The sequence below is a fragment of the Malus sylvestris genome, chromosome 10 (genome assembly GCF_916048215.2).
Source record: "Malus sylvestris chromosome 10, drMalSylv7.2, whole genome shotgun sequence".
Classification (NCBI taxonomy): domain Eukaryota; kingdom Viridiplantae; phylum Streptophyta; class Magnoliopsida; order Rosales; family Rosaceae; genus Malus; species Malus sylvestris.
In genome coordinates this window covers 14788954-14800681 of record NC_062269.1, presented here as the reverse complement: position 1 = coordinate 14800681, position 11728 = coordinate 14788954, and the positions used below count along the sequence as shown (strand labels likewise).

General features: G+C 41.2%; 2 protein-coding genes across 4 annotated transcripts; one reads left to right on the top strand and one right to left on the bottom strand.

The window, feature by feature from the left end:
• The first annotated feature begins 255 nt into the window (after window positions 1–255).
• On the top strand, window positions 256–5783 carry LOC126584692 (probable E3 ubiquitin ligase SUD1). Of its 3 annotated transcripts, none has more exons than XM_050249024.1 (9): window positions 256–751; window positions 1489–2178; window positions 2463–3230; window positions 3320–3531; window positions 3625–3987; window positions 4282–4433; window positions 4509–4672; window positions 4765–4911; window positions 5027–5783. In XM_050249024.1, the coding sequence occupies exons 1-9, from the start codon at window positions 473–475 to the stop codon at window positions 5531–5533; spliced, it is 3282 nt and encodes a 1093-aa protein (XP_050104981.1). In that variant the 5' UTR covers window positions 256–472; the 3' UTR covers window positions 5534–5783. The 3 variants fall into 3 exon arrangements, with proteins under 3 accessions (XP_050104981.1, XP_050104980.1, XP_050104979.1); XM_050249023.1 differs by having other exon boundaries at window positions 257–751; window positions 4276–4433; XM_050249022.1 differs by having other exon boundaries at window positions 258–751; window positions 4273–4433.
• A 278-nt stretch (window positions 5784–6061) lies between these two features.
• On the bottom strand, window positions 6062–11203 carry LOC126584693 (polyadenylate-binding protein 8-like). Its single transcript, XM_050249025.1, has 9 exons — window positions 10614–11203; window positions 9040–9158; window positions 8265–8921; window positions 8064–8141; window positions 7693–7782; window positions 7352–7480; window positions 7053–7226; window positions 6759–6974; window positions 6062–6651 (listed from the first exon to the last, which is right to left on the bottom strand). The coding sequence occupies exons 1-9, from the start codon at window positions 10861–10863 to the stop codon at window positions 6406–6408; spliced, it is 1959 nt and encodes a 652-aa protein (XP_050104982.1). The 5' UTR covers window positions 10864–11203; the 3' UTR covers window positions 6062–6405.
• Window positions 11204–11728: the final 525 nt, after the last annotated feature.

The following is an 11728-nucleotide window of genomic DNA, read 5'->3' as shown; positions in this document are numbered from 1 at the left end:
CATCAATGAAGATGAATACCACTAAAATATAATCCTAAGTGGCTAAAATTAACAACTTAAAAAATTAAAATTTTATCCTATTTATATAATTATACGTGATGTCGTATTCAGGGAACAATAAAATATTTCCCATGTTTTGGGGTCTGTTGAAACTTGCCGGCACCATACGACCTCTATCTTCACCCGAGTCCACGTCACCCCCACGCGAACCAAAATCTTCAAGGCAAAATCACCGACATACCCCCGTCACTAAAAGGCCCGCTGAGCAGCATAGTATCCCTTGGTCACACGGACCAGAGACACTACAGAACATAAAATACACCCCCGGCTAAGCACACCCATCGCCACCTTTCCCCCCACGACCCAAAAACCCACCCATCTTTCGTCATCTTTTGAAACGCCCCCACCGAGGACCGATCGGCAATACCCAACGCGGACTCCGACCCACCCCTGACCTGACCCGACCCAACCCATGGAGATCACCCCGTCCCCGCCGCCGTCCGCTGACCGGGACGTCCCAACCGACACCGTCAAGACGTCGTCGTCTCAGGAGAACGAAGCGAGCGCCGTGGCGGCGACGGTCAAGTACGACGATGAGGAAGAGGAGGAGGACGTGTGCCGGATCTGTAGAAACACGGGCGACGCCGATAACCCGCTGCGGTACCCGTGCGCTTGTAGCGGAAGCATCAAGTTTGTGCACCAGGATTGCCTCCTGCAGTGGCTTAATCACAGCAATGCTCGCCAATGCGAGGTTCAAATCTCTCTCTCTCTGTGTAATTGGATTTGTTGAATTTTGTGCATTTCGGTCTCGATTGGTGATTGAATTGGTGTTTGCAATCCCTCAAATTTTCAGATAAGAGTTTGGAATTGATTTGATTAGGGTTCTAGGGTTTATTTTACCCGTTTTGTTTGTGATATTGGTAAGAGAGGCTCAAAACGAAGTTGAGCTTTTTATTCAACTCTGAAATCATTTTCCTGTTAGTTCATAAATGTGTTAGGGAGATCTTAACTCTGCCATATGATATGAGAACCACAAAATTATTGTATATTAGTGTGCATGGGAGTGCTCGCTGGGTAGAAAACGAAAACAAGAGAGAAAAGATATATTCGAATTTTATTTAGGATTGTGTATGGTCATCTTGGGTGGGGGGGCAATTGTTTAGAGAAGAAAAACATATCATTGTGTTAATAAAATCTAGAAGTTAAACCCCAGCATCACCACGCCTAAGTTTGAAAGGCAGAAGTTGTTACGTGTTAATATCCTAACAGAGGAATGTGAACTTTATTGAGCTTATACCACTTATCTTGGGCCTTAAATACTTTTTTATGCACCTAATCAAGATATATGCTTGGTTGGATTTCATTGGGATATCCAGCATTGTTGGTTCTTTATTTTTTATGTTTTTTACATTGTCATTCAATTTGTGTTTAAGCTTAGTGGTGACTTTATGTTCTCGGGGACACTGATTACTTTACTTTGCATTGCAGGTTTGCAAGCATGCATTTTCCTTCTCTCCTGTATATGCTGAGAATGCCCCTGCAAGGCTTCCTTTTCAAGAGTTTGTAGTTGGGATGGCAATGAAAACTTGCCATGTTCTGCAATTCCTTCTGCGGCTTAGTTTTGTGCTTTCTGTTTGGCTTCTCATTATTCCTTTTATCACATTTTGGATATGGCGGTTGGCTCTTGTGAGGAGTTTTGGTGAAGCCCAGAGATTATTCCTTAGTCATTTATCCACTACAGTCATCCTTACCGATTGTCTGCATGGGTTCCTACTTTCTGCTAGCATTGTGTTTATTTTTCTTGGGGCCACTTCTCTGAGGGATTACTTCAGGCATTTACGTGAGCTTGGAGGACAGGATGCTGACAGAGAAGATGAAGGGGAAGGAAATGGTGCCCGTGCTGCAAGGAGAGCTCCTGGACAAGCTAACAGGAACTTTGTTGGTGATGTGAATGGGGAAGATGCTGGAGCACATGGGATTGCTGGAGCAGGTCAAATGATTAGGAGGAATGCAGAAAATGTTGCTGCTCGGTGGGAGATGCAGGCAGCTCGTCTTGAAGCTCATGTGGAGCAGATGTTTGATGGTCTGGATGATGCTGATGGCGCCGAGGATGTACCGTTTGATGAGCTTGTGGGCATGCAGGGACCTGTATTTCATTTAGTTGAAAATGCGTTCACTGTAAGTTTTTGTTTTGGTCTTTTTCTCCTTTAAATTATGTTTTCTGATAGATTTTGAGGTTCTCTCTCTCTCTCTCTCTCTCTCTCTCTCTCTCTCTCTCTCTCTTTGTCTTGTTTTGTTTTTTATTTTTCTGGCAACTATAGCTTGTTTATGCATCTGTATTGTGCGTGTTATTTGGTTGTGGTCAACTTTCAGTTGTAGTTTCTCATTAGGACTTTATGTTGTATAAGGATATTTTATGTAATTTGTATTAACACATTGAATGATTTTAATTCTTTCTTCAGGTTCTGGCCAGCAATATGATATTCCTTGGTGTAGTAATCTTTGTGCCTTTCTCAATAGGTCGGATTATACTCTATCATTTGTTTTGGATTTTGTCCACTGCTACTGGTCCAGTATTGTCAACAGTCATGCCACTTACAGAATCAGCCCTTTCCTTAGCAAATGTAACATTGAAGAATGCAGTAACAGCTGTAACGAATGTATCATCTGAAAGCCAACAAAGTGGTATGGTAGGACAGGTTGAAGAGATCCTGAAAGCAAACATGAGTGGACTAAATGAGGTTTCAAACAATGTAAGCTCGCCACTATCAGCAGACTTCTTGAAAGGGGCAACACTTGGGACATCAAGGCTGTCTGATGTGACAACTCTTGCTGTTGGATACATGTTTGTGTTCTCCCTAGTGTTCTTCTACCTGGGCATTGTTGCTTTGATTCAGTACACTAGGGGTGAATCATTGACTATGGGAAGGTTCTATGGTATTGCTTCTATGGCAGAGACAATTTCATCTCTCTTCAGGCAGTTCCTGGCAGCAATGAGGCATTTGATGACTATGATTAAGGTTGCTTTTCTTCTAGTCCTTGAACTGGGGGTATTTCCCTTGATGTGTGGATGGTGGCTAGATGTTTGTACTATAAGGATGTTCGGGAAGTCCATGTCTCACAGGGTTCAATTCTTCTCAGCTTCTCCCTTAGCCAGTTCATTGGTCCATTGGGTGGTTGGAATTATATACATGCTACAAATAAGCATATTTGTCAGTCTTCTTCGAGGGGTACTGTTCTTTGCCGTCTTATGTTTTGGCTAATTTGCTTTTCAAACACCAAATTTACATGTATCTTTTGTCCTATGTTCTGCCTGCAGGTCCTGCGTAATGGAGTTCTTTATTTCCTTAGAGATCCAGCTGATCCTAACTATAATCCATTCCGTGATCTTATTGACGATCCGGTGCACAAACATGCTCGCAGGGTCCTCTTATCTGTTGTGGTGTATGGGAGTTTAATTGTGATGCTGGTGTTTTTACCGGTTAAACTAGCTATGCGGATGGCACCTTCCATTTTCCCTCTTGACATCTTGTAAATTGACCCTCTGTGTTTCATTTTCACTTATTATGTTCCTGATATCTTATAATGTTTGCTAAGATGCGTGTTATTTTTCCCTATTGGCAGGGTGTCCGACCCATTTAGTGAAATTCCTGCAGACATGCTTCTTTTTCAAATATGCATTCCATTCGCCACTGAGCATTTCAAATTACGGACAACGATTAAATCCCTCCTCTGTTATTGGTTTACAACAGTTGGCTGGGCTCTTGGTTTAACTGATTTCTTACTGCCCAGATCTGAGGACAATGGTGCACAGGAAAATGGAAATGCAGAGCCAGGAAGACAGGATAGAGTACAGGTTCAACTGGGGGTACAGGATCAGGCTTTGGTGGCACTTCCAGGTGCTGATGATCCAAATGGAGTTATTCTTGCATCAGGAGACTCAAATGTCGCAGAAGAGTATGATACGGATGAACAATCTGATTCTGAGTAAGTTTAGAGAATCCGTACAAATTGATACACGAGTTGATCTTATCTTTTGCTATCACAGGTTTTTTTTTTTTTTAATTTATTTATTTTTAATTTCTTGGGCTGCATTCCTACTTTCAGATAGAAAATTCATAATGCAGATGTTTTTACTTCACGATTTGAAGTCATGACATCCCTCTTTTTCTATTCCCTTTTGCATTTTTGAACAGTATGTTGTGTTAGTTAATTATCTTAACTGGTTTTACCTCTTTTGGTTACTAATATATCTTTCTTTCTGTTTTTCAGAAGGTACAGCTTTGTGCTTCGCATTGTACTTTTGTTGGTGGTGGCTTGGATGACGTTACTTGTCTTCAACTCTGCCTTGATAGTCGTACCAACCTCACTTGGAAGGGCAATTTTCAATGTCATTCCTTTTCTCCCTATAACACATGGAATCAAGTGCAATGGTAATTTCCCTTCTAAGTGTTATGTTTCCTACTTCTAAAATCAGAATGCTAACCTTTTCCCGTTTCTTGTCTTAGATTTGTATGCTTTCATCATTGGAAGCTACATAATATGGACTGCTGTAGCCGGAATTAGATATTCCATCGAGCATATTAGAACCAAAAGGGTTGCAGTTCTGTTGGGCCAGATCTTCAAGTGGTGTGCCATTGTTGTCAAGAGTTCTGTGCTTTTGTCAATATGGGTATGAATCATTTGGTTTTTATAAGTGGTGTTCTATACGAGGTTTGTATATGTTTTTGTGCTCTAATACCACTGTCTCGTGTTATGTTCCAGATTTTTGTCATTCCAGTATTGATTGGGCTGCTTTTTGAGCTTTTGGTGATCGTTCCAATGCGTGTGCCTGTTGATGAGAGCCCGGTATTCCTGCTTTACCAGGACTGGGCTTTAGGCCTTATTTTTCTCAAGATATGGACCAGACTGGTGAGTGGTCTTATAAATAATCATTAGCATGTGTTTGGACTTCATTATGTTGGGGATTTTCTTTTCACAAAATACCGAGGTTTTTATTGCTGGTGCTTGTTACGTACTTCTGCAGGTTATGTTGGATCACATGATGCCACTGATGGATGAAACCTGGCGAGTAAAGTTTGAAAGGGTGAGGGAAGACGGGTTCTCCAGGCTGCAAGGTCTTTGGGTGCTTCGTGAAATCGTATTCCCAATCATTATGAAGTTGTTGACTGCCCTGTGCGTGCCTTATGTACTTGCCAGAGGGCTATTTCCTGTTCTCGGTTACCCATTAGTGGTGAACTCAGCAGTTTATCGGTTTGCCTGGCTGGGATGCCTTTGCTTTAGCCTGTTGTGCTTTTGCGCCAGGAGATTCCATGTCTGGTTCACAAACCTTCACAACTCAATACGTGATGACCGGTACCTAATTGGTCGAAGGCTTCATAACTTTGGGGAAGCCGTCGAAGAGAAGCAAAACGAAGCAGGGACATCCTCGGAAGTGCAGGACTCTAACTACGAGACCAACGGGTTAATCCGATACGACCGAGAAGTTGATATAGGACTCCGACTAAGGCGTGTTAACCAAGTCGATGACTAATATTTTAGTAGTGGTTTTTGTACATCACCTCCGTGGGATGTGGATGGTAAGAAAGGGTATCCAAGTATGCTGTTATTAGAGTTGTCTTTAAGTTTGTGCATATAATAGCCCTTCTAAAATGGTGATTAGAGTACATGAAAGCAAAATTGTCGATAAATATGCATTGCTGCTTGTTCCTTGCTCGGAAACTATAAACACAATATACCGAAAACTAATCCGAGAAAATGAAGACGGCTGAATTCATGATTCACTTGAATGACTTGTACGACATACAAGTATATTATGCCAACCATACAGAGACGTGTGTTAGCTTGTTTTCACGTGTCTTTGTATCACTGGCATGAAAGTGCATCCGCGGCAGACAAGTAGCTCTCCAATACATATAGTTAAGTCTATATTTACAGCAAAAATCAAGATATCTCGGCTCGCAATTTAGATTTATTTAAAGTAAATTATTGCGCCGTTTCATCAACGCCAAACACAAGTGCGTGTTTTCTGAACAATTTTACGTTTCAAACCCACAGCAAATTCTTCAATGTAAATGTACTTTTCAGAGTTGAAAATGTTACAGCCGGAGCAAGTTTTGCAAATGAAAAAAATACACTCAGACCGTCTTAGTGCTGCGGTAAAACTGCTCTGGCCATGAAACAATTTCACTCTGGAGACGACGCCATTCTTCGGCACAAAAGAATAAGGAAAGCAACATGTGCATAGAAATATTTATGCATAAACTTCACAAATTCACAATCTCAAAATAAACTCCGAAAGCTCATGGAAAATAGACCAAAACCAGTTTCTACCTACGACTTCTCAAACTAATCCAGACCACACCCTACAAATGTCTCAATCCATCAATCTGAAGATGAAAACTCTCATGAAACAAGGTTCCCATTGAGTGACAATGAGCCAAGTTGATCAGCTGCATTGCCAACTTGCTGTTGCTGAGCAACGTTCCTCAGAACATCCATAGCCTCAGCTACCTTTGCCTTCAAAGCTTCAGGCGACTCGAGCAAATGGAGAACCTCAGTCTGATCCATCTCCAGAAGCATGCCTGTAACCTTCGCTGCATTGTCAGGTTCTAGCTGTTCCACGAGCGGGTAAAGATTCTCACCCAGCATCTGCAAATTTTCACCCAAAGAACATACGAAAAACATCAAGAACAAAATTTACAAAAATGAATTTCCATCTTAGAACAATGAATGGACAAAGAAACACAAAAGCATACCGTTCTTTGCTGCTCTGGTGTAGCATTTGCAAGAGCAGTAGCCAAAGCCCCTATTGGAACTGTTGGCTGGGACAGTGCTGCATCACGGATAGGCATGCTGCCACCGCCGCCCATGTCATATGGTACAGAAAACATGCCTCCAGCAACACCAGGCATGGGACCATCAGGTATTCCGCGACCAGATGGGTAGCGGTAGACACGTCCCCTTGGTAGCATCTGTCAGTAAAAGGCCATCAGAATGTATGTCAACAAATAAAAATACTAAAGACTACTTCAGGACAACATGCATCCCACCTGCTGTTGCATTATCGGAACTGGCTGTTGGTTTTGCTGGACAGAGCCCGCACGTCTGCCACCAGGACGCTGCCCTTGCTGCCCCTGCTGAACCATTGGCACAAAGAAATTTGGCAATGGAGCCCCACCAGGCCTCATACCAGGAACAAGCTGCTGCTGATACCCAAATCCAGGCTACAAAGGAAAAATAAAATATAAAGTCAGGTAATAGGGCAACATTACCGAACTCTTAATATAACAGTTAAGTAAAAATAAAAAATAAAAATTTTAACTACCAAAAGAATGAAATTCCTGGTTACCTGAGAGGGAATGATAGCAGGTGGGCCTTGACCGTAGAATATTTGTTGTCCAAGACCTGGACCACCAGGAGGGTACATTGGCATACGAGAAGGTGCCATTGCAACAGGCCGCATTTGAGAAAACTGAGCCTGTGCAACCAGTTAATGTCCATAACATAACAACAATACAAAAAGAGTGGCACCAAGTTAAACAGGATACGTATCTTTGAGATGCTTTTAGTCTACAACTCACTTTAAAGATCTTGCAGGAAAATAACTTGATGTACACAGAAAAACTATTTATCAATTGACGTTAGGCTACACTCAAAGTTAGTTTGTTGTAGGACGAATAAAAGACATACCTGCAGCCTTGCTCTTCTATCTTCTTTTCGTTGTGCAAGTGCAACATAGAGAGGTTTGCTTACAATCATCTTTCCATTCATCTCCAATAGCTATAAACAATAACAGAAAAATAAATTATTTTCACTAGACACTATTATTTGAGGAATAAAACACACGTGCACGCGCTCACAAACATACATTACCCATACGAGCCCCCATATTCTAAAATATTCATAAATCCTAACCCTAATTTTTTTGGGTTATAGATGAGGCAGCCATGAATCTCACTACCCATGGTTGATAATGGCAGCAAGATTAAATTTTGTCCTACAAAACTGAAATGAGGGAAGCATAGAAGCACTATATTAATCCATATAGGAAATCAACTCACAGCTCTATTTGCCTCTTCAGGAGTTGAGAATGCAACAAAACCTGATCCCCTACTTATTCCACTAGGGTCTCGCATGACCTGATCACATGTCAACAAAAAAAGAGAAAACTACGTTAGGCCATACCAATACAAAATGAATGAAGATTATGACACAATTACATTGCACTTTGCAATTTAAAACAGGGGCTACAAAATACACACCTTGCATGAGGTAATAGTCCCAAATGGAGAGAAAAGCTCCTGAAGTTTATCATCAGCAATGGTATCATCCAAATTTTTAACATACAAGTTCGCACCTTGATACTTGTCTGCTGCCTCTTTCATACTCTGTTCAAATCGTTGTTTCAACTCATTTTCCCTTTCAGATTTCTTCTGGGCCTTCCCAACATACCACTCCTTATCATCAAATTTCTTTCCATTCAGAGCCTCAGCAGCTCTAGCAGCATCATCAGCCTTTTCAAAATTGACAAACCCAAAGCACTTTGATTTTCCATCTCCATCCCTCATCACCACTTCACTAGTGGTTATCCCAAATTCAGAAAAAACTTTTTTCAAATCTTCCTCGGTAGTTGACTCTGACAGATTCTTTACATAAACATTGTTGAATCTTGACTTGTCAGCAGTACTGTCCCTTTCCTGTTTCCGGAGGAAAGGACCAACATAAACTTGCTTATCATTTAAAAGCATACCATTCAACTTCTCTATAGCCTTTTGGGCAGCTTCTTCATTGTCAAATTGTACAAAGCCATAGCCTTTAGACTGGCCAGCAGGATCAGTAGCCACCTTGCAAGAAAGGATGTTTCCAAATGCAGAAAATGTATCATGCAAGGCTTTGTGATCAATAGCTTTGTCCAAATTCTGGAAAAATTAATACAAGTCGAGGTGTCAAGAAGGATATAAAACAAGTAAAAACTGAAGACAACCATGACATGAAAGTATCAACGGTGCTGCATAAAAATTAAAAAAATGTAAATACCTTAATAAATATGTTTCCAGCCCCACTTTTGCGAATAGTAGGATCACGATGAGAGTACATAATCCTAATGGGTCTTCCATTCACAGGAGTAAAGTTCAACACATCCAAAGCCCTAGCAGCTGCCATCAATTCCAACTAAAGATGTAAGTAAGATTCAAAAGAAAAAAGAGTACTGACTAATCCAACACAATGCAAAATAAAGGAAGGCAAAAAATACTAGGCATCTTTAAGCTCTATTTCATGAACAAAACACAAGATTGCATGTATGTATCCAAATACTTATGAGGCACATGTTACTGTAAAAGAGTTCTGTCAAACCCTTCAACACAATCATTGTCATGATAAAAATCATAAGACAAAACAAAATGAACCCAAGATCCTAAGAAAAATGACACATCGCTGAACCAACTAGAGCAAGACATCCCAACTGACCCATATTTTAAAGCTGTAATTCAACTTTTTCTTCTTGAATAAGATACAATACAAACATCTTTCCAGCAAGTACTTCTTAAATTTAATGGTTCATTGGCACAATTGTTTACAGAAAAGCAAAGTATCCTCCTTTTTCGGTTTCTAATCTCAACGACGGCCTTCAGATGACAAAGAAAGTTTCAACTTATGATTTTAAGAGAGGCCTTAAAGTATCCATCTAAACTGATCTTTGTGTGGAACAGAACAATAAACCATGAAATAAAGACAAAGAATTGAAAACTTTATTATCTCCTAAACGATAGGTAAGGGGACATATTATCATCTAATAAAAAAAGGTAACAATCCATCTTCCAAATTTGTTTCCACGTAACACCAATCTGAGATGGAAAATATGGACACGCTTTTAACATATAAGCCTTTTTTTGGTCTGAGAATAAGCCTAAATACAAACAACCTTAATCCTGCCCTTTGCTAGAACGAATCCTAATACAACAGTAGCTTAATTCAATTAGGTGCACGTTTCTTTCTTGTTCAAACCAAAATTGGAGCCTTTACTGAAGAGACCAACTGAAAGTCGTAAAACATGACCAGAAAACTCGTTCAAGAGTCCAACATCACAGCCATAATCTCAACATTACAAACCTCACCAATAGACAGCAATTCATAATCGTATAATGCATCGGCAGGAAGTAAATTAAGAAAAAGTAGCACATTGCCCAAATTTGAAACATCCATTCAAAGCCCATAACAATTAACCAAAAAATTGCACATGCTTGTATTCACTCTCCCCACCTAACAACAATTCCTTTTTGCAAACACTAAATCTCATAACAAGCAACACCTACGCGCTTAACGAATGACCGATCACTTAGTTCATGTTTTTTCTACGGTTTCTTTCTACAATTAATCGCGCAAACACAGTTAAACAGAATTGGATCCACCGACCGCACCTAAAAATTGTAACTTTCGCACAACAAAATACAGTATCATGGTGAGTTCAATTGGCATCCACAGTGCGTACATTGCATGCACAAATATTTCTTGATTAAGCATCCTAAATCAGCTAAAAATAAGATAACCCATGATCTAAATTACATAATTGAGCTTAAAAATCCATAAGAAAGTGAATTCAAACCACTAACCATCTTGCGGGTTGGCAAAATTGACATAGCCATAGCCAAGCGACCTCCGAGTGGACAAGTCCCTGCAAACCCTAACCGAAACCACCTGACCCAGCTGGTTGAACAGGTCGTACAGCTGCGAATCGGTGACGTTCGGGTCAAGATCGCCAACGTAAAGCGACGTCGTCACGAACTGGTTAGCTCCTCCGGCACCGTTCGCCACAGCTGCCGCGTTCGCATTCTGAGCCGGAACCTGCTGAACTTGCGCCATCTTCAACAGACAAAAAAAAAACCCTAAATTTTTTTGTTCTTTTTTCAAATATTTGAATTTTTTTTTTCTTTCGTTTTTTCGATAATCCTCCCTCTCCTCTCTCTACTCAACGCTCGCCAACTGCTCGATAAAATTCCGCTGAGAAAAATAAAATAAAAGACTCGACTCTTTTTTGGTTTTTTGGTTTTTTGGGTAGGGAGGAGGAGAGGAAAGGGAGTGGAGGGATAAATAGTCGGAGACCCGACGGAGGGGGCTGAGCAGCCGGTGGGTGGCGACGCGTGAGATAGGAGTGTGGGGGAGGAGAGAGAGACGTAGAGCGAGAGAGAGACGTGGGACTCGCGGCTGTGAGAGTTGATATAGTGGGAGGGCTTGCGTGAGCCCTTGGCTGATCCGGAGGATCCGATCTGGAACGTTGGTTTTGGGGGGGTGGGCCCGCGATGACCGGTCGTTTGTGCGAGATCAACGGCAGGGACGCGTGGAAGGGGAGTTGTGAGGTACAACTAATGGTAACGGCAGATTTTTAGGTAAGGTGGGTTTTGCCGGAAAATGATGATCTCTCTCTCCTAATCCAACAAATTAGTAGATCCGTGCCATTAAAATTTGATTCAATAGCTACAAAATAGGAGCCAACTTTAAAGTTATAATAACTTCAGTCGTTGAATCAAATTTCAATGGTACGGATCCACTGATTTGGTGGATTAGGAGGAAAGGGATCCTTCCGGAGGGGATCCCTTTCCGGTTTTGTCTTTGTGGGGTTGGTGTGGGGGCCGTCGGGCTGTCTTGGATTGCTGCCACGTGGCGTGTGAGCGCATCAGATACATGTTTACTGTGGAGTCAAAACACAGGTAAAAATGAAGTTTTAACT